A 24221-nucleotide genomic window follows, 5' to 3' on the forward strand; every position below is an offset into this window, starting at 1 on the left:
TTGAAAAGAAATACAAAACTGAAGATGCCGGGTTAAAAAAGTTCGTTGTTGCAAAGCTTTTGGACAACAAAATGGTAGATAGCAAATCTGTTATTATCCAAGTCCAGGAACTGCAAGTGATTATTTACGATCTACTTGCTGAAGGTATAAGTAGAATTAATACTAGTGTTGATAGTATTAAATTATTAATTTTATTATGTTTACTAACAATTGACACCTAGAAACTAACAAGGATCCCGCTAACAGGGGCCTATGAAGATTTTGTAGAGCAGCGTTGGCCTCGGTACAATAAATCAACTCCTCTTACATAAAATGTCTTTTTAAAAGGCGTTTTACCTTCAAGAGCACGTTTTATATACTTTGATCATTAAGTTTTTCCCCATCTATTTCGATATTTTAAGTCCAAAAGAACCACAATTGGTTCCGGACTGCTGCTACCCTCGTTATTGGGTCTATATAAACAAGAGGCATGGTATTAAAATCCAAAATACCATCAATTCTTGGCAAACTGGAGTAGAGCAAGTACTTCTCTGTATTTTCTTTTCTTTACGGAAGGTAGTCATCTTCTTTTCATGCCAATTTTCCTTCTTTCATGTCACTTTCAATATCAGTATAATGTTATTTCCTTTTGTACTATTCAATTTTACTTTATGTCATTTTCAGCAGGTACAATGTTACTTTTCTTGCACCATTCAAGAAATACGTAACAAATTTCATCACAAACTTTACCTCAAGCCTTTTTTTTTTACTTCAAGTTGTAGAATAAGTCAATGCCAACTCTTCTTTGCTTTATGTCATTTTCAGCAAGTACATCATTACTTTTTGTAGTTTCACTTCTTCGTTTTTTTTTTTTTTTGCAAGAAACACCCAAAGTGAAGATATTCTTGGACATTTATCACAAACTTTGTTTCAAACCTCTCCTCTTTTTTTTCTTTTTTTTTAAAAAAACAATAGGTACATGCCAAACTTTTCTTAGTCCCCTTTTATGGCAATTTTAAATAAGGCTAAGAGCACTGTCACCTAATGCTTTTATTTCATTCATGATCTTGCCCTTTCTTCTGAGGCGAGTCACATGAAAACACTTTTATTTTCATTAACACTTTTTTTTTAAAAGTTTGCCATGATAGAATTTAGTCACAGCTTTGATTTGGAGAAGTCAATAGAGAGGCCCACGTAATTATCATTTATAAAAATGGTGTTCTTTCTCTGTTAACTTGTAAGGAGAGATTAAATTTCTAGAGAAAACCCTAGGTTCTAGTCGGTGTTTAGAGAGAAACTAAAAAACCATTAGGTAAATAGAAAGAGACGAAAATGATCGATTATTCCCAATAGACTTTAATCAGTCTATTAGTATGTACACTTTAGTCCAAATAATTAATAATATCCGGACATGGGCCGGTTCGCAGTATAAGAGAAAGAAAAGAGGCCCAACTATACAAAAGGTCCAATAGAACAGAAATGAAAAACCATCCTGGGTTTAAGTCTAATAATTTCCTTACTCTATCATCCCCCCTCAAGCTGGAGGGTGAGTGCACACCCAGCTTACACAAGAGCTTATGATGGGGAACACCTGTCAAAGCCTTGGTCAGAACATCGGCAAGTTGATCTGCAGAAGATACGTGTTTAAGAACAATAAGGCCAGAAGAAAGCACATCCCTCACATAGTGACAATCCACCTCAATGTGTTTGGTGCGTTCATGAAAAACAGGATTTCTAGCAATGTGAAGGGCAGCCTGACTATCACAAAAAATAGGGACATGAGTAGTAATAGACAGCCCCATGTCAGCTAACAACCTTGTTAGCCAAACCACCTCAGCAACAACCTTCCTTAAAGCTCTATATTCTGCTTCAACGGAAGAAAGAGAGACAATAGGATGTTTCTCAGATTTCCAGGAAATAGGGGAATCACCAAGAACCACATAATACCCAGTCACAAACTTTCTGGAAATGGGGCAAGCAGCCCAGTCAGAATCTGCATAAGCCTTCAAGGAGAAATCAAGGGCAGCACTCAGCAGAATGCCTTGGGTAGGATCATTGAGGAGGTATTTGAGAACATGCAAACCAGCCAGCATGTGAGGAACTCTAGGAGACACAAGAAATTGACTGAGATGTTGCACGGAATAAGAGATGTCAGGCCTGGAATGTTGGAGGAAATTCAGCTTGCCAATTAATCTTCTATAGACAGTAGGATCAGGAAGAGCTTCCCCTGAGTCAACAGATAATTTGACATGAGGATCAAGGGGTGTGAGAGCAGGTCTGACCTCTGAACAATGGAATTCAGAGAGGAGCTCCTTTGTGTACTTCTGTTGGTTGATAAGAAACCCCTGATCCACCTTAGAAATCTCAAGACCCAAAAAATAATGGACACTCCCAAGGTCTTTGATCTTGAATTGATGATCAAGGAACGATTTCAGGCTTAACATTTCAGCATCATCATTTCCAGCCAAAAGAAGATCATCCACATAAATAGCAAGAAGGACAATGGAAGTTGTAGTCACTTTGGTAAAAAGAGAGGAGTCATTCTTATTAGGAGAGTAGCCTCTTGAAATGAGAGATTCTGAAAGCTTTGCAAACCATTGCCTAGAAGCTTGTTTTAGCCCATAAAGTGATTTCTTCAATTTACACACTAAAGGAACATCAGAAGATGTGGACTCAACAGAGAGACCTAAAGGATCTTCATGTAAACTTCTTCATTAAGATCACCATGGAGAAAGGCATTATTGACATCCATTTGGTGCACATTCCAATTGAGTTTAATAGCAAGGGTAAGGAGGCATTTGATGGTTGTCATCTTAACAACATGGCTGAAAGTTTCAAATTAATCAATGCCATCCTTTTGAGAATCACCCCTAATCACTAGCCTAGCCTTATACCTTTCAATGGAACCATCAGACTTTTGTTTGATTTTGTACACCCATTTACAAGGGATGGCCTTTTTCCCAGGTGGAAGAGGCACAATGTCCCATGTGGAGTTAGCATCTAAGGCCTGGAATTCCTTTGCAATGGCTTCCTGCCAGGCAGGATGTGGTGCAGCTTGCTGATAGTACTAAGGTTCAGAGGGTAAAGAGGCAAGGAGTTGAACAGAAGAACAAATATAGTCCTTGAGATAGGTTGGAGCATGGGAAACCCTGGTGGACTTCCTAAGGGGGAGAGGTTGTGCAGTAGGAATGAGTGGAGGAGAGGAAGGATGAAGGAGACTGGTTTAAGGAGTGAGGTGATGACTGACTAAGGAGGTGAGAGGAGTGAATCGGAGAAGGAGGAGGAATACATGAGGGAGGAGAAGAAGAAGGAGTTTGAGAGTCCACAAAAGGATCAGAAAGGATAGGGAAGCCAGAAGGAGGAGAGGATGAGTGGTAAGGGAAAATGTGTTCATGAAAAACCACATCCCTAGAGTAGAAAATGGAATGATTGGTTAGATCCAGTAGCTTGTAACCTTTTTTCCCTAAAGGGTACCCCAGAAAAAGAGAAGGGGAGGCTCTTGGCTGAAGTTTATCTCTCTTGACCTTTGGTATAGTTGCAAAACATAGACAACCAAAGGTTCTTAGATGAGCATAAGTAGGAGGGTGACCATGTAGTTTGTGGTAAGGGGAGAGATTTTGGAGGACAGTGGAAGGAAACCTATTAATGAGATAGGTAGCTGTGAGCACACAGTCACCCCAATATTTAATAAGAAGCTTGGATTGAAATAGTAATGCTCTAGAAGTTTCCAGAAGATGCTTATGCTTTCTCTCAACCACACCATTTTGTTGAGGAGTATGGGGAATGGTAGTTTGGTGGAGAATGCCAAACTCAGCAAAGAAGAATGAAGCCTTGGCACTAGAACCAAGTTCAAAGGCATTGTCTGACCTAATGGTTTGTACAGGGAAGTTAAAATGAGTTTTGACCATTAGAACAAAAGCCTTAATGAGATCAAAGGCATTACTTTTACAAGAAAGTAAGTGTGTCCAAGTTACCCTTGAAAAGTCATCCACAATGGTTAAAAAATATCTAAAACCATTATATGTTCTAGTATGATAAGGACCCCATAGGTCAACGTGTACTAATTGAAAAGATTTAGTGGATTTAATAGAACTATCCAGAAAAGGGAGTCTGTATTGTCTGGCTAAAGGACATATAGGACAAATAAATGATTGTTTAGAAGACAACTTATCAGATAAGAAGTCAATAGATTTCATTCTATGAAAGGGCATATGTCCTAGTCTTTGATGCCAGAAAATATCAGTTTTATTAATAGGGCAATCAGGATTACAAGTAGAAATGCAAGCACTATAATTACACAAAGTAACTGATGCCTTATTTGAAATGTTATTTACAAGGAGAGTAGACTTTGGTAAACTGACTGATCTTTTATTTGTGATGTTATGTACAGATGATGTAGGTGCTGGTAGAGTAACTGCAGAATCAATGACATAAAGTCCATTTGCTGCTCTACCAATTTTCAATGGCCTCCTCAGAGAAGGGCCCTGTAAATGACAGAAAATTTTGGTGAAGAAAGCTGTGCAACTAAGTTGATCAACTAGTTGAGGCACAGAGATTAAATTGAATTCAAAGGAAGGGACTAAGAGGACTTCTGATAAAATCAAATCATCACATAGTTGTAAAGAACCAGTGCAATGAACTTTGACCCTATAACCATTTGGAAGTGTGACAAGATAAGGAAAAGGCAGAATTTGGATGTTGTGTAACAGGTGTTTATTAGGTGTCATGTGGTTGATTGCACCTGAGTCTAGAATCCGGGTGTTGATTTTTAATTGTGATGCACAGCACAAAGCAAGAGAGTAAACAGCAAGACTACAGACCACACCTGCACAAGCAGCCATTGCAGTGGTGTTGCCAGTTGAATCTTGAGAAGGGGAGATGTGAGACTGTTGAAATAAGCTCATGAGATGCTGGTACTGTTCCTTGCTGAACCCATGGACAGGATTGTTGGTGATATTTTCAGAGTACTGCTGATCCACTGATGTAGAAGTGTCAACTTGAGCACAAGCAACAGACTTTTTGCCTTTTGTGAACTTGAAATCACTTGGTAAACCATGAAGTTTGTAGCATTTGTCGACAGAATGCCCGATCTTTTTACAGTATTTGCACACAATAGTTGTCCTTTTGATGTCAAAATTGACTTTCTGAGGAATGGATTTAGGACCATTGGTGAACTGAGCAGGGGCAGGTGTAATGTTCACAGAAAAGGAAGCTGATTCTGAGAGAAATAAACCACCAGATGGCTGAATTTCTCTTTGACTCTCATCATGAAGAAGAATGGAGTAAGCTTTACCCAGAATTGGAACAGGATACATCATAAGAATATTGCTCCTAGCATTTGAGTAGGTCTCATTCAACCCTGTGAGGAAATGAATAAGTTTCTGACCATCACTGCATTGTGGTTCAGCCCCACAAGTGCATGCTGGACCAAATGCAGCAGTCTTCAACTCATCCCAGAGTTTCCTAAGCCTAGTGTAGTAACTAGCAATATCAGAAGAACCCTGAGATACCCCTGCAATTTCCCTTTGTATTTGATAATACCTACTAGCACTAGATTGTCCATACCTTTCTTCTATATCCCTCCACAGGTCCCTAGCAGTATCACAGTGTAAAACACTGTCTGCAATGTCTTTGAATAAGGAATTACTTAGCCAAGCAAAGACCATGTCAGTACATCTTACCCAGTAATCATAAAGAGGAGAAGTAGGGGGGTTGTGGAATTCTACCATTGATCAACCCAGCTTTATTCTTAGCGGACAGGGCAATTAAAACATTTTTTCTCCATGAAGTATATCCAGTCCCTGAAAAGGGGACTGACACTAACAAAACACCAGGATTATCTGATGGATGGACATAGAGAGGATGAGAAGAGTCAATAAGCGTAGGAGGAGACTGAAAGACAGGAGAAGAAGTGCTCGATTCTGTACCCATGGCTTGAAACAACAATTAAGGGCAAAATTTGGGACTCAACACTATAACACGTATAGAACAGGTTACAGAGAAAATTTGAGCTAAAATAATTACACAAACAGTAGCTTCACAAATCGTTCAATTAGATCACAAAACCTATGTATCAAGGGATGAACAGATAGTACCGTATCTCCTTCACAATGCTCAAAGGAGTAAAGCCTTGTTGACTTAGAACAAGGAAATGCTGAAATTATCCTCAATTGACACCGGAAAAAACCCAAATTTCCCGGAAAATCGCAAACCAGATCCCTTCGAATCCAACGAAAAAACTCAAAATTGAGAAAACTAAACCGATAGGATAAACCATCTCGTCGAGTACGTCAGGAATCGTTGCTCTGATGCCATGTTAACTTGTAAGGAGAGATTTAATTTCCATGGATGGAAATGAGAAAATCCTAGGTTCCAGTCGGTGTTTAAAGAGAAACTAAGAAACCATCAGGTAAATAGAAAGAGACGAAAATGATCGATTATTCTCAATAGACTTTAATCAGTCTATTAGTATGTACACTTTAGTCCAAATAATTAATAATATCCGAACATGAACCGGTTCCCAGTATAAGATAAAGAAAAGAGGCCCAACTATACAAAACGCCCAATAGAACAGAAATGAAAAACTATCCTGGGTTTAAGTCTAATAATTTCCTTAGTCTATCATTCTCTTCTGCCATGGTTTGAAGTTTGAATTTTAAATCTTCTTTTTGTCTTACTTTCACATATCTTGGACTCAGTTGAAACAATTAATTTTTTTTTATTGTTAATGACTGAATCACGGCCTCATCAAATGTCAGTATGATCAAGTAAATTTTGTACTACTTTATCGCGTTTCTAGGTATTACTTGCAAAATTTAAACAGTGACTGATTTGCACTCAAATTGCCTTATACATCTTCAAAGTTTAATCCAATGGGTAATATACCATTTTAAAGGCATTTATCTTAGAAAATGGAGTGAAATGTGATGCAAACAGTGTAGAGCTGCTTCCCTTTTTATGACATGTTGTACTTTATTTCTCTACCTTTCTTTCACTTCATATGCTTAAGATTTATCCCATCTCACGTAGGAGACTTCTTCCCTTTTATTTTAAAGGCGAAGGCGATTACACCGTCTAAACTAAAATTTTATTTTATTTGAGATCAAGACCATTATACCATCTAAGCCGAAGATTTTACTTTGTTTGAAAATTTGAGTTTACTTTATGTGAGGTGAAGACCATTACTCCATCTGAGCCAAAGATTTTTATTTTGTCTAAAGCAAAGACCCTTACACCGTCTTAGCTGAAGACTTCATTTTGTTTGAAGATTTGAATTTATTTTATCTGAAGCGAAGACCATTACACTGTCTAAGCCAAAGATTTTATTTTATCTGAAGCGAAGACCATTACACCGTCTAAGCTACTGATTTTATCTTGTTTGAAGATTTCATTTTATCTGAGGCATAGACCATTACACTGTCTAAGCCAAAATTTTTACTTTATTAAAGCAAGATCATTACACCGTCTAAGCCAAACATTTATTGTATGAAGCGAAGACCATTACATCGCCTAAGCTAAAGATTTTATTTTATTTGAAAATTTGACTTTCTTTATCTGTGGCAAAGACCAATACATCGTCTAAGCCAAAGATTTTTCCCTTTTCATGCTTGGTAGGAATAGTCTTGAGATATGACACATTATATTATGGATTTAAGGCCATGAATATTACACTTCTAAGTTAAGTGATAATAAACACTTTTCTCTATGTAGTCTAAACATGGTTTACTTCAAAGACTCAAGACTTTCTTCCTCTAATTCGCAATACCTTGTTATTTCGAACCATAAGGGAAGCAAGGTAGAGACAAGGTTACCAGTTGATAGGACACTAGTCGACCAATATGCTGCAGCTTCATGGGTACCTTTGAGGGACCCACCTTATTTGCCAGACTGGACACTTAAATACAATAGCCCTCCTCCCAAGGCATGGATGCTTTTCATTACTAATCATCATGCTTGGAATGTTGCGAGCACCTTACCATGCCTGGGGCAGCGAATTATTAACAAGAAAACTTATTGGAACAATGATTTGCCTTTCGGCGGTGAATTTCATTACGTTCCTGGCTACCAGGAATGGGCAGAAGATGTCTTAAGTAGGTGTCGTCTGACCCTGGAGGGCACAAGAATTTATGACGTCGTGTATGCTTCACTCTTCACATATGACCGTAAAACAAATATTATGCAGGCTTTCTGTCAGGTATGGTGCCTTGTTACAAATATAGTGCTTATCTATGCTGGAGAACTATCCATATCACTTTGGGATTTATATAAGATCGACGGTCTGCCTATAACAGGATCTTACGAGGAAGTAGTGCCAAATGTTGAAGAGCTTACAGGCACGTACGACAAGGGGAGAAGGTGTCACGATCCCAAACCACCCCGGTCGTAATGGCGCCTATCACGGTATTAGGCAAGCCGATTCAACACTAATAACATAAAGTCCCTTTTAAATTTCTAAATCAAAATTTAGCAGGAAAATGGGATGAAGCCCGCCAGAAAGTAAATTCATTTCCAAATCAATTATATTCACAAATCTTTCATTTTTATATAAACACAATATGCGGAAAAACAATTACGCAAATACACTCACACTGCCCGATCCTGGTGTCACTAGTCATGAGCCACTAAGATACTATCCAATACTGGCTATTCAATACAAGATAAGACTGAAATATAAAATACTAAGGATAGGAAGGAGAAAGGCAGGGCTGCGGACGCCGTACAACTATCTTGCTATCTTCGGAAAAACAATACTCTGAAGGTAAAGATCAGCTCTCACTCGGAGGCTCTGGCACCTGGATCTGCACACAAGGTGTAGGGAGTAACGTAAGTACGCCAACTCGGTAAGTAACCAAAGTAAATAAAGGCTGAGTGCAGTGACGAGCATTTAAATCATATATAAAATCTAACATAGAATCTCAGTAGAAATATCAAAGTCAAATCCGTAGGTTAACTTCCAAACATCTCGTGAAAACTCCAGTTCCAATGAAAGTTAATTAAAACATTTGTTCAATATTTTTCAATAGAGGCTCAACATAAAAGAAGGGTGTAAATAGTAAGTTCATAAACAAGCCCCTCAGGAAAAGTATCACTCCTATATATATAGCCTCTCGGGCAAGCCTCTCTGTCACTCGTGACTCAACTCTCATCAATCAGCACTCACACTCGGCACTCCCGCTCAATATATATCTCATAATAGTAATCGCTGCGGCGTGCAGCCCGATCCGTATATATATATATCCTCACCATCAGGTCCTCGACCTCTCTCAGTCATCAACCTCACAGCCACTCGGGCATTTCAGTGAAAAATCAGGGAACTCAGGCCAAACAACTTTCATATATTTAAAACAGAGTAATGAAGCTGAATCAAAAGTAAACAGGTAAAAATCATGACTGAGGGTATGCTTTTGAATCAGAACAATGTGAGGAAAGTAGTAAAATACCCCTGAGGGTCCAAACTGTTCGGCACAAGGCCCCAAACATGGCATTCAACCCAAATTAACAGATTCATTTCTAAAACACATAGATATCATATAGTGTTTATCAAAATAAGCAACTCTGCAGTTGCCACGGGACGGACCAAGTCACAATTCCTACGGGCGCACGCCCACACGCCCGTCACCTAGCATGTGCGTCACCTCATTTATCCAAACAGTACGAAATTTCGGGGTTTCATACCCTCATGTCTAGATTTACAATCGTTACTTACCTCGAACCGGACGAGAATTTACTCCGCAATGCCCTTGCCTCCCGACTCGGCCTCAAATCGTCCTGAATCTATCCAAAATTAGAATCATATCAATACAAGCCAAATGGACAAAGCCCACGCGAAAATTATCAAATTAAACTCAAAATCCCGAAATTGGCCAAACTCGACCCCCAGGCCCACGTCTCGGAATCCAATAAAAATCACAAAACTGGAAAACCCATTCTCTCACGAGTCTACCCATATCAAATTCACCAAAATCCGACGTCAAATGGTCATCCAAATCCCAAAAATCCATTCTCCAAGTTTTCTTCCATTTCCCCCAATTTTTACCTCAATTTCCCCAATTAAATGATAAAACTCAAGACACAATCATGGAGTTTAACCAAAATTAAGTGAAGAACACTTACCCCAATCACTCCTCTAAAAATCTCTTAAAAAATCGCCTTCTACCGAGCTCCCACTTCCATTTCATGTTATGAACTCGGAACCCTCGTTTGAATCTTTTAAATCTGCCCAGATACACATCCATCGCGATCGCGGAAGTACCATCGTGATCGCGAAGAGGAAGAAAAAGATGCCCCTGAACGACCCTATGCGATTGTATAACACCACTGGCGATCGCGTTAAGAACCACTGACTGAACTTCGCGTTCGCGGAACTGACCTCGCGAACGCGAAGAGATAACCACACCACCTCAGCTCAGACCCAACACTACGCGAACGCCTGCTCACCAACGCGAATGCGATGCTTCATCTGCCACACCCTATGCGAACACGGACCCATATTCGTGAACGCGTAGAAGAAACAAGCAGACTCAGAACTTTCCCTTACGCGACCGTGTCCTTCTCCCCGCGATCGCGAAGAAAGACCTTTTGCAACAGTAATACCAGCAAAATAGCCAACTTTTCAAGTCCAAATATGTTCCGTTGAGCTTCCGAAACACACCCGAGGCCTTCGGGACCTCAAACAAACATGCCAACACATCCTATGACATCATTCAAACTCATACGAACACTCGGAACACTCAAAACAATGTCAAAACACCAAATACCCCTCGGATTCAAGCCTAAGGATTTCCAAACTTCCGAATTCCGCAACCGATCCAAAAACCTATCAAACCTCATCTGAATGACCTGAAATTTTGCACACACGTCACAAATGACACAACGGACCTACTCTAATTTCCAGAATTCCATTCTGACCCGATATCAAAATTCCCACTGCCGACCGGGAAATGCCAAATTTCCAATTTCGCCAATTCAAGCCTAATTCTACCACGGACCTCCAAATCATACTCCGAACGCGCTCCCAAGTCCAAAATCAGCTAACCGAGCTAACCAAATCATAAAAATCCAAATCCGAGATCAAATACTAAAAAGTCAAAAACTTGGTCAAACCTTCCAAATTTAAAGTTTTAAGTTGAGAATCATTCTTCCATATCTATTCCGATTAACCTGAAAACCAAAGTCGACGATCTACATAAGTCATAATACATCATACGGGGCTAGCCATGCCCGAGGACTGGCGAGCGAAGTGAAAATGCTCAAAACGACTGGTTGGATTGTTATAGAAGATTTCTTCTCTAGACTTGTGAGCATTTGTTTGACGCCTTCCATCGGCTCCGAGAAGGAGGTAGCAACGATCCGAAGGTTTTTGTGAAAAAATGGTAGAGTTCTAGTGCAGAAAGACAATGAAGTACACTCAGCCTCCATTAAGGAAAGAAAAGAAGTTCGCTCGTTTGAAATCCGTAATCATACCGGGATCATAGAGGAAGCAATTAATTGGTTGACTATTGAAGAAGCCTTATTCCATAATCTAGGAGTTATGGGTGACAAGAAAGATGAGACATACTTGGATACTTTTCTATCTTGTTGGTTATGTATTTATGTGCTCCCATTAAAAGAAGGTGACTTTATTCGTCCTGGGACCTTTAAGATCGCGTGTCATCTTGCTTGTAAATGAAGAGTCAGCCTTGTAGTCCTGGTCTTAGCTAGCATATATAAGGGTTTGAATGTGATTTCAAAGTGCTCGTTGCTTTCCTTCCCAAACTTGCTTTCCAACTCATTATGTGTATGGTTGGTTAGCCCATTACGTTAAAACTCATTTTTCGTATGCAAAGGGGCCAACTGTTCCTTTTGTGGCTGCATGTTCTGGTGAAGGTGCTGCTAGATATTTTTGGAAAGAGGAAGCAAGGAAGCGTATCCATAATGGAGAAAATATCATTTGGACTTTGATAGTGCCCCGCATATCTGATCCGTACCACTATTATGACGATGGTAAGGCAGGCGAGTTCGAGTTAAATTTCTTTATGAGTATTCGCTCGAATTATCTTCCTTTGAGTGACGGAGTCAACTTTATTATTGAACCTTACAACCCTCATCGATTTAGCCTCCAATTTGATTTTTATCAAGACATCCCTGGTTGCTTGGAGCGAGATTTTCATGAGGCCTCATAAGAAGAAGGGTTAAGAGTTGCACGAATTTGTGTGTTGACTAGATCTAAGTCAAGGGAAGTATTTTCTCCTTTTTGGTCCAGCATGAAGAAGTTTACATCGTCTAACTATAGATCTTGGTGGGCAAGGGCGCATGGAAGTCTTCTTGAAGACCACTTACAATTTTTGATGAATACTGTTGAGCCAATCAGAAATACCCTTCAAGACCGCAACAATGATGTCTTAGTGATTGATAAGCTTCCTGCTTTAAAGTCTATGGTAGTTGAGGTGCGCACATGCAACGGACCCATGCTACACAAAGAAGTTCAAAGAGAAGAGATCCATGCTCCAGTTGACAAAAGTCTCATTCCATTCAATGTAGTCGTTGATGCCTCTAACAAGCGACTATCCCAAGAGGAGAGTGATATCAGCAAAGGAGATCAATGTTGGGAAAACAAAATGCCTAAACCAGAAGGAGTTGTAGAGGTCTAAAGCATTGATAGCCCTTCAAGAACACTAACAGCTCGGAACGAGAAGGTAAAAGAAAACATAAACTTTTCATTTTTGTTAACCATGGACAAATGACTTTGCTAAAGTGTTCTTACATTTTTTTTTAATTTTTGCAAGCTAATCACATTGGAGAGTTACAACGAGGAAGGCCACAAGATAGTGGTGAGTCTATAGCAGGACCGAACCCGCAGAATTTATCTTCCACAACTAAGGCAGACCAAGAAGCAACTTCTATTTCTCATAATGGAATTAGGGCAAAGTTGGGCTCTGATTTACGTGAACGACCAACAATTGCAGCATCTTTTTTTTATGGAAAGAAGGTTGTCTTGGATATTCGAAAGGAGTTTAACTTGAAGCTTTGGACTTCGATCCAGCGTAAGTTGAAAGGTAGCGATACAGACAAGGTCTTTGAGCTTGAAGAAAATACTAAAGTGATCCTTGAGGCAATGGATGGGGATGATGTGGATATTTACCCTTTAAGAAACCTACTGGAGTCCATTTTTAAGCTTGCTGCTTTATATAACAAGATACGATCTGCTTTATCTGAGAAGGTTGAAGAGACTGCAATATCAGAGGTTGAGGTACACCTTACAAATGCCAAGATTGAAGAAGAAGAGAAGGCTAGAGAAGTGCCATCTATCCGTCAGTCCCTAGTTACAATGAAAGAGAAGATAGCGAAGCTCCGTGAAAAAGAGAAGAACTTAGAAGCCCTTCTAGGAGTTGCCGAGAAAGAAGTTAAAGAAGCCAACTTAGGAGCCTCAACTGCTAGAAAAGAGTATGACGCATGGTACAATGCCTTGTTGATTGCTGACGACTTGGCCGATTTGGAGAAGAAGAAGAAGAAGAAATACTTGGAAGCTATGCTCAAGGATTTGGCCAACTACAAGTTGTGTTTAGATTAGGCTATAAACACTGTTTTATTTTTTTTCCCTTTCTTCTTGCATTTGATTGTTTAGTAGATGTTCTCATCAACAATAAAACTTCTTTCGTTTCACTTTATATTGCGCGTTCTCATTAGTGTTCCCTTTTGTTCTTGCTTTTTTTTTATGTGCTTCAACGATCAGGACATGGTAATTTATCCACGTATTCTAAAGAAAAACCTCACCTTTCTTTTTATTAAGGTGACTGAACGGAGAATAAAAATTCTAAGTTTCCTACGTATCTCTGTGAAGAGGATCAAGTCATTATGTAGTTCGTAACAAGTGAGATTTTTTTAATACTTTATGGATTTGAAGATTTGGCGGACTTGAAGACTGCAACTTTAAGACCTAGCGGGCTTGAACACTTCAAATTGATGATGTAACAGACTTGGCAAAATTAACTTGACTTAGAATTGGAGACTTCAAATTGAATATTTAGCCTCTTATGAAAGAAACTGCAATCATTCCATCAAAGACCTCAACTTGACATGGAAGGTTTGCCCGCATTGAGCCATCAAGATAAGACAGAGAGTTCAACGAAAGAATACATGTACACCTAATTTTCAAGTGTCAATCAAGTGAATTATATTCCATCATCCCTCATTTGAATAATGTCTTGGGTAATATGTATTTTTTAACTCATATGACTGAACTTATAATGAAACTCTAAGATGCCTACGGACCTGGGTAAAAAGGATCAAGTCATTACGCAGTTCGAAATGGGTGAGTTTTTTTTTAAATGTCCTAAATTTTGCCTAGGCCGCCTCTTTCGAGGTTTTCAACCTAGAAGACTCTTTTTTTTTTTGGGCCGTGCACAGTTTATACTCTTGCAAGCCAGGAGTAACATGCAATTTATGCTCCTGCATTAAGGAGCGTATTTGTTTTCTTCAAGGATAGTATCTCTTCATGAACTTCCCATTGATAGGGACAATGTGCGAACCTTCTGAGTCAACTATCTTGTAAGCGCCACTTGAGTATACTTCTTGTACAACATATGGCCCATCCCACTTAGGAGAGAATTTACCTCCAGATTGACGAGAGGTGGCAATAGGCCTTTTTACCACGAGAACTTGGTCACCCACTTGGAAGGATCTAAGGCGAACCCTTTTATTAAAAGATCGAGACAAGCGAACTTGATAACATCAAGGCTTTGTTGAGCTTCTAGCCTCTTTTCATCAAGAGCTTCCAATTCTTCAAGGCGTAAGCGAGCATTTTCTTCATCAGTGAGTCCTTCTTGAATGGCAAGTCGCAATGATGGGATTTGACTCTTAAGTGGAAGGACTACTACAACTCCATAAACAAGCGAATAAGGAGTCGCCTGCGTTGGTGTGAGATATATGGTCCTATATTCCCAAAGAGCTTCTTCCATTCTCTCATGCCAATCTCTCTTAGCCTTAGAGACAACCTTTTTCAAAAAGTTGCACAGCGTCTTGTTAAATGCTTCAGCAAGTCCGTTGGCAGCAGCATAATACATGGAGGACTTCCGTTGCTTGAAGCCAAAAAGATCACATACTTTATTCATCAACTTGTTATCAAATGGCTTACAACATTGTCTATCAATATATATTGAGGAATTCCAAACCGATAGATAATATTGACTCAGATGAAGTTAACCACATTTTCCTTTTTTACTTCCTTAAGAGAAACAGCTCAGCCCACTTCGAGAAGTAATCAGATGCAACCAAAATGTATAAATGTCCACTAGAAGACTTTGACAATGGGCCAACAACATCCAAACCCCAAACATCGAATGGCCAAGAGGCAACAATTGGATGCAATACTTCAGGTGGTTGATGTATGAAGTTAGCATGGAATTGGCAAGATTTACGCCTTCGAGCGTAATCTAAACAATCTTTCACCATGGTTGGCCAGTAATACCCCATTCTTTTTACGTGAAAACGAAGTTTTGGCCCAGATTGATGTGCTCCACATACTCTAGAATATGCTTCTTGCAGGGCTTGGAGGGATTTATTGGCCCCCAAACAACGTAAGAGCACTCCGTCAAATGATCTTCTGTAGAGTGTATCTTTGTAATAAAGAAAACGAGGGGCTCTCCTTCGAATTTTTGTCTTCCTTCAGAGATTTTCTGGCAATATACCATGACAAAGATAATCAATTAATGGTTGTCGCCAATCTTCAATTTCAACCTCAAGAACGGAAGCAAGATGCTCAACTTTGCTTTCTTCTTCCTCGTAGTCATTTAGTGGAGGAAATACCCATCTTTGGCAAACAACAACTTGTGTTTAATTAGGCAAAGACAATGTAGAAGCTAAGGCTGCTAATGCATCAGCTCCCTTATTTTCCTTTCTCGGTACGTGTTGAATAGTTACCTCTCCAAGCCAACTTACCAGTCTCTTAGCATACTTGTGATATGAGACCAACTCTGGCTTCTTGACCTCATAGCTACCCAAAAGTTGATTAATCACTAACTTGGAGTCTCCAAAAACTTGTAGTTGCAATTGTTTCATATCCACAGCCATTTCAAGCCCACGTATGAGCGCTTGATATTCAGCAACACTATTGGAGCAACGTTGTGTCAGAGTGAAAGGATATGGAAAAACTTCTCCTCGAGAATTGATAAACACTATTCCATCCCCAGCTCCTTCATGATGTGAGCGCCATCGAAATACATCTTCCAAGGAGGTTGAATTTCTATGACCATTGCATCTTCATCAGGCAATTCATCAGACAACTCCCAATCATCGGGAATCGGATGGTCAGCTAGGAAGTCTACTAATGATTGTCCTTTTACCGCCTTTTGAGGACATACACAATTTCAAATTGTTGAAATTGAAGGTACCACCTCGCTAATTGATCACTTAGGACAAGTTTAGACATGACAAACTTGATAGGATTCATTCTTGAGACGAGTCGCACAACGTGAGCTTGGAAGTAATGCTTCAGCTTCTCAATATAGAAGACAAGTACCGAACATAACTTCTCGATAGGTGAATACTTGAGCTCATTTGGCATCATTATCCTACTCAAGTAATAAAGTGCATTTTCTTTGCCTTCATTGTTTCCTTGAGCTACAAAAGCTCCTACTGACCTTTTATGTACTAAAATGTATAATATTAATGGTTTTCCAGGTATGGTGGCTGCCAGTACTGGAGGCTTCATCGGATAGGATTTAATGCTTTCAAAAGCATTCCTACAAGCTTGGTCCCATTCAAAATGAACTCCCTTCTTCATGAGGCAACTGAACGGTTGGCATCTTCCAACTAGATTCGAAATAAATCTTCTAAGATATGCCAACTTACCTTGTAATTTGTAATTCATGAATATCCCTAGGCTCGAGCATTTTCAAGATAGCATCCACCTTAGCTTGATCAATTTCGATACCTCGATGTCGAACAATAAAATCGAGGAACTTTCCAGAAGTAACCCCAAAGGCGCACTTCAATGGATTCATTCTGAGTTGGTATCTCCGAAGCCATTAAAATACCATCCTCAAATCTTGTAAGTGATCGTCTCTCTTCCTTGAATTTACCACCAAGTCGTCAACATAACACGCCACATTTTTGTGAAGCATGTCATCAAAAATATTTTGCATTGCACATTGATATGTAGCACCAGCATTTTTCAAACCCAAAGGCATTACCTTGTAGCAGTATATACCTTTAGGGGTTCGAAAGGCGGTAAGTTCTTCATCCTTCGGTGCCATGTAAATTTGATTATATCCAGACGAACCATCCATGAAAGACATCGCTTCATATCAGTCGTGGCATCAATCATGAACTCCGGGATGGGAAGAGGAAATTCATCCTTTGGACAAGCATTATTTTGGTCCCTAAAGTCAACACAAACTCGAATTTGACCATTCTTCTTTCTTGCAGGGTCGATGTTTGAAATCTATGTAGGATGCTTAACTTCACGAACAAAACCAACCTCAATAATCTTGTTAACTTTGGTTTCAATCAAGGGAACCAAGTTCGGGTCTGAAGCGACGTTGTGCATGCTTCACGGGATGAGCACCTCGTTTGACAGCAAGATGATGAACAACCACCTTGGGGTCTAAACATGGAATCTCTTTGTAACTCCAAGCAAACACATCTTCGAACTCCTTAAGTAGCTCAATATATTTTCTCTCTTCATCATCAGTTAGAGAGGCACTCATATATGTAAGCATTGGATCGTCAACATCTCCGAGATTGACTTCTTTTAGTGCATCAACCGTTGTTTTTACCCCTTCTTCAAGCTCAGGTGGTGCATCTTTAGCGTCTTCATCCTCTTGAGGATCACCATCACTAAAAGATATATGATGGCATAAATGAATATTAAGCCACTTTTCCTCGACTTCCATACGAGATGAAGGATTTTGTTCGTCATGAATTGTGATATGATATGATGACCCCGCACTTTCTTCATCTTCCTTACATTGTTTAATATGGACTATAGTATGAGCGTTTTCTTTGAGGACCTCTTCGCACGAAACTACAAGTTTTGTCTCTCGCTTCATTCTAGAAGAAATCAGACTTGGACAGTCTGTGGCCAAAATCTTCTTTTTAGTGAAGATAGGTGCTACAATCCTTCTATTACTTCCATGACGCTTTTTTTCCTTCTTCAGTGGTCCCAACCTATCAAAGACTGAGGTCCTTGGTTTCGTAAGTTGATCAAACTAAGAAGGCTTCTCCTTGAGCATCGTAGACACTTCTTTAGAAGTAATGTAGTTACAACTTTCCCTTTTAATGGAGATACAGATTGGCGGAGGTTTTTTGTAACCTAAACCTTCACGTGATTGCTTCAGCGGGCACCCTTTATCCATCATCATCTTTTGAGTAGGGTTTGAAGCTTTAGGTGGGAGCTTTCCCAACTTGGATGGTTCATTGGGATCATATCCTGCCTTTCCTAACAACTTGTAGGCATTTGGGTCAAAGCCCTCATCTGTGCTCTTTGCAGGAAGTGCTAGATTTAGAAGCGAATTGTGGTTGGATGATTTGACAAACCCTTTAAGAAACTAGATGACTTAATTGCATCGATTCGCTTGATAGGAAGGTTCAAGTCTCCTAACACATTACCTTGTAGTTCAGAAGATGGATCTTCAACCTTCCTTGCCTTTGGGACATAGCGAAGGACATGAGTCGCTTTCTTACTTGAAGATGCCTCATTCATCTTGTTCCTATCATAAGGCACTTGATCTTTTTCAACTGTAATCTTTGCCTTGCTAGTTGTGACATCAACCTTCTTTGCAACCCCTTTGGTCAACATTACATCATCAACCTTAACCTCCTTTGAGACGTAATTCTTTAAGTAGAATTTTGCATCGGCAAAGTATGATTCAGCCTCGGTAAAGAGCTTATCACCAGCAACTATCTTCTTTTCGACCTCATCTTCACAGTTTTTCAAGTATTGATGGTAGGTGGATGAAACCACTTTGTTCTCGTGTATCCATGGCCTTCCTAACAAGATATTATATGAGGTCTTTGCATCAATTACATGCATCCATGCACTCGAATGCAAATCTCCCATATTTATTTGCAATTTAATAGCCCCTATAGCTCTTTGCCCCCTTGATTGAACCCTTGATCATCAAATGACTTTTACATAATTCATCCATCGGTATGCCAAGCTCTTTGACAGTTATGAATTGGGAGAATATTGACGCCAGATCCATCATCAATTAAAATTCTACTTATTCTCTGCTCACGCACAAATCCAACCATAAATAACAGGCGATTATGGGGTGTTTCACCAAGCAAAACATCATCATTAGTAAATGTGATTTTTGCATCACAAGTGTCCACTTCTTTAGACAGATGCTCAGTGAGTTTTTCAGACAAGGGAGGTGGCAACAATGATGCCTCTTTCTTCTTTGTCTCTTCTTCATCTACCTTATAACATGAGGCCTTGATATCTTCACAAGAAGCTTGTGTACGTAACCAGCTTGGCAAAAATTCATCCAATGTTACTGGACGACGTAGCCTTTGATAGTGATTCTCCTCCATTTTGGTTTTCTTCTAATTCTTCTTTATCATTTTCTTCTTGGGTCTTTTCACCATTTTCCCCCTAGTTAATTGCTTACTTGACTCCCTTTGTGAATTTGTCTTGTAGCGGCTACGCCGAGTCACAAGAATCCAACCTTCATCATCAGTTTGACCTCACGTGATTCACTTTCCTCTTGAGATCTTTCCTCCACTGTTACTTTATTTACTATAGGGAGAAGCAATGGTTTGCTCACATCGATAGGTTCAAAGTCACCAAATTTAATCATGTTTGGTGATGATGCGGTTTGGATGCCATCACATTCATGTAGTTCGACAAAATTGCAAAGGATAATGGGATCAAGTGAACCAAAAATGACAGAAACTTGATTCGAGCATTCCTTCTCATCCTCGAGCAAGATTTTTCCTTCAGCGGCCAAGCCCATGACTTTCTCCTTGAAGATAAAGCACTTTTCAATAGGGTGTCCAATCAACCGATGGTACTTGCAATAATTTGGATCATTAGTCCTTCCAGCTTCGTCTGGCTGCTTCATTTCAGGTAACTCAATGAGCTTCAACTCAAGGTGTTCTTCATAAATTGTTGGGACATTGGAGTCCAAGAACGGATATTCTTTCGCTTGCATTTCCTTCAGAGTTAACTTTCGGCCAACTTTATCCTGTAAGGACGTTGTCTTCACACTTTGCTTCTTACTCACTTTTGTAGTGACCTTTAATGGCGAGGCATTAACATTCATTGATTCCTTGCTCTCAGACTTCGGCACAAACTTGCCTCCTTTCTTTATTTCTTGTTTATCCTTCACCTTTGAGAGGTTCATAAACAAGTGACCCTTGATTTCCACTTGAAGACATGCTTAACTCCATGTCATGAGCACGTGTAGCCAATTCTTCAAAAGACTTAGGCTTTATACCCTGTAGGATGTAGCAAAGTCCCCAATGCATTCCTTGGATACACATTTCTATTCCAGAAGTTTCACTAAGTCTGTCTTTAGAGTTGAGGCTCGCATTCCTTCATTGATTGATGAAATCAACAACTAGTTCATCCTTCCATTGATGCATGTTTGTGAGTTCAACCATATTTACAGTGCGCCTTTTGCTATAGAAGTGATTGAGAAATTCATGTTCAAGTTGCTCCCAGCTATCGATAAAACCAGCCTCGACATCAGTGTATCGATCAAAAGCATTTCCTTTTAAGGAACAGACAAACTGCTTGACAAGATAATCTCCATATGTTACAAGTTTCGACGAAGTGTGCAATGTGTTGCTTTGTATTTTCTTTACCATCAAATTGTTGAAATTTTGGGGGTTGATAACCTGCAGGCATCTTCAAACTATCAATTATTGCAGTGTTTGGCTTCGCATGCGAGAGAAGACTTGGCAGCAACGTCGTACTTATCTTTGATGGTTCCCATGATGAAGTCTTTCAATTGGTCAATGGGAATAACCCCGTCAGATGAAATATGGAGTTTTTAGGAGTCGTTGTCTGCCTTGCAGATGAGTCTCCTTTATCTTGCATCATAGGGTGCTTTCCATGTGCATGACTTGAATCTCCCTCCATCATGCTTTCAACTCTATCTGTCAGCTTGATGATTTGATTATCTTGATCTTGTATATGCTTTGTTAACCCTTCAATTGCCTTTTTTAAATTTGCGACTTGTTCTTTAACAGTTGAAGTGTTAGTCACCATTGCTTGGATAACCGTCGTGGATGGTGGAGCAAAGCATGGATTTTCTCTTACACCATACTTCGAGTGGAACAACTCACATGGAGTGCTTGGAGCAGATCCAGTGATCAAGACATCATCATCATCTTGTGTGGTGAGATTCTTAGATCTAGATGGACTAAGTAGAACCAATGTCTTCTCAACGATTTCAGCAATGTTTGCTCCTTCTTCCAATTTAGTTGGAAATGATCTTGTCCCCTTTGAGGATAGAAAATCAAAGATAGGAACTGATGAAGACGGCATTTGAAATGCTTGTTCTCCCAGAAAGTTTGCCTTGTTCCTAGTGGCAGGTCCTACACTTTCTATAGTAGCATCCAACAAGTTTTCCACATCAGATGAAAACTTGGAATCCGTAGCCTTAGCAGTAATGAGTTTGAAGTTGATCTTCTTAGAAGCCATTTCTGTGTTCTTGAAATTTGGTAATTGAAGAGATGAGAGGTAGAGATCGTCCACTACTACAAAGAAGGTCTTTGGCGGTAATAAAAAACAGCATTGGCGGCAATAACAATAGCCGCTATATCATTTACCGGCAATTGTTCTTTAGCCGGTGATGCCGGGGTCGGTAAAGCCTTTAGCGGCATTTCTGCCAAAAGCTGGTATAAGGTATGACTTATTGCCGCTAAAACCCATCTGGTTTAATGGCAATTGTTTGCGGCAATTATTATGGCTGTTAAACCCATTCTAAAAACGACTAATGATGCACCTTTAACGTCCATTTTTATAGCCGCTAAATTCAAAATATTTGTCGCTAAAAGTCTATACATTTAGCGGTAATTGTTTTGTGGCAATTAAAGTGGCAACAATATCTCTTCTAAAAACGTATTAGTATGCCCCTTTAGCGTCCATTTTAATGGATAGTAAAGTCAATTAAATTGCCGCTAAAAATAATCTTTAATTGGAATATAATGGTTACAATATCCCTGTATAAACGTCTTAATCCTGTTAAATTGGCACTAAAATTCACAAGCTATAACGGTAAGTTTAGCCACCATTAGTAATAGCTACTACATTCGACCAAAAAATAATGCAAATAACAAAACATATTGATATTAATTCATAAAACTATAGTATATCTCGTTAAATCTTAACAAACAAAAGGAAGTACTAATCCAAAATATTAATATCACAAAACCTTAAAAAATAACTCATATTGTTTGAAGTAAATAGCTAATGTCATTATATAACTAATCTTAACGAATAACAATCTTCAAATAATCTCTGAAACTCTTCGTCATATTGAAATCTTCCACCCGCTAAACTGTATGACCTGAAATTATAAAATAACTATGTCAATAGGAAGTAAATGTTGCCAAACAACAAAGCTGATAATAGTTTGCAAGGTTATGAAACTAAAAGTCCATAACCAGAAAGGGACACAAGCAAAATTGCAAGAATCTGCTTCATTAATGTCCCAAAAGTATGTATAGTCTCATCTATGAAGTATTTTAGTATATCTGTAAATGCATATCATACACTCAAATCAGCCTTTTGAGCATTCTTCACCCAAAATTGCTTGAAAAAATATTGTTGAGAGAAGAATAGTCTTTCATTTGGATCATCACGTTTGAGATCAAATGCGCAATAGCAGATATCAAATTTCTAACTACTACACAAGATATCATATCTAACAGCTTATGACCAGATTTGCCCCTCCGTTCAATCGAAATTTACAGTTGTTCGATTCTCCGACCCGGTTTGATAATCTGAAAATAGAATCAGAGCAGGAGACGAATCAGCTGAATTCTGACGATACCAAATCAGAACAAGATGAAGAACAACAACAAAGAGGAGAATGTTGCGATCACCAAAATGCAGAATTCTGATGATACCAAATCAGAACAAGATGAAGAACAACAGCAAAGAGGAGAATGTTGCGATCACCAAAATGCAGTCTCAAATTAATGGCAAAGAGATTCTGAAAGCAATACAAGTAGTAGAGAGAGATTCCATGGCAATCGCCGAGAGCTTCACTTCTCTTTTTGCTTCTCTACGCTCTACTCTATCTGAGGTTACGAGTACTTCTGTTGATCACATGGACTGCTTTGGCGATGCCGCAGGACGAGTTCAAGAATGTGCACTTGATGCAGCAACTAAAGGAAACCGATATATAAACTCTTGTCTGAAATTGAATGAGGAAATGAAAGGAATTGATAGTCTTGCAACACAGCTGAAAATCATCCGGAGAAATGTAGATGCATTGGACTCGGCAGTTAACAGGCTAGTTCGTTTTCCATGAGTGGATCGGTCTTGAGGAACAATATTGACTAGGTGAGCTGCACATATTTTCTTGTGCCACCACTGGTGCTTTATTTATGAGTTGAGATGCCAATTGAAGTCTTGTTTCTTATTTGTAAGAATTAAGAATAAGCATTGTGTAATCAAATGAATTGCAAGGCTGATACATTTTATAACCCAAAAAAAACAGCTTATGACCAAAGTTTGAGATATAGTCTTTTCATTGATTGCATAGAAAAAGGGAGTTGATCAGGAAGTTGGAGACAAAAGAGAAGCAACCATCCATACATGTACTTGAGAATGGAGTTCATACATATCTGACAGCTTTTGAAAGGAGTCTTACAAGGGTGAACTTACAGTAAAATGCAATCTTACAGTAAAATGTGAAAGGAGCTTACAGTAAAGAGCTTTTGAAAGGAGTAAAAGGAGCTTTTGAAAGTTGAAAGGAGCTTACTATAAGGAACTTACAGTAAAATGTAATCTTACAGTAAAGAGCTTTTGAAAGGAGTCTCACAGTAAAATGCAATTAGCTGTTTCATAGGACGTCCCACCTGGCGTACCAGAAATTTATAACAACAAATTTTTGCGTCGAGAAAAATAAATAATCAAGACTAGAAAATTGCGTAACAAAATTTGATTTCAATAAATAAAAGTGTTACAATCCCTATGTTATTCCTCTGTTTCTTCAAGAATGTAAAGTATCTTAATGAGCTTGACTTTGATTTGATTCAAGGGCTTGTAAAACTTGGTCTTGAATCTCCTTATTGAACTTGAATTT

General features: G+C 39.1%; 1 protein-coding gene across 1 annotated transcript; it reads left to right on the forward strand.

Annotated features, from left to right (window-relative positions):
• LOC109217449 lies at positions 23052-23444 on the forward strand. The gene has a single exon (XM_019381708.1). It carries the CDS (start codon positions 23052-23054, stop codon positions 23442-23444), a length of 393 nt encoding a protein of 130 aa, XP_019237253.1.

Source organism: Nicotiana attenuata, chromosome 2 (genome assembly GCF_001879085.1).
Source record: "Nicotiana attenuata strain UT chromosome 2, NIATTr2, whole genome shotgun sequence".
NCBI lineage: Eukaryota > Viridiplantae > Streptophyta > Magnoliopsida > Solanales > Solanaceae > Nicotiana > Nicotiana attenuata.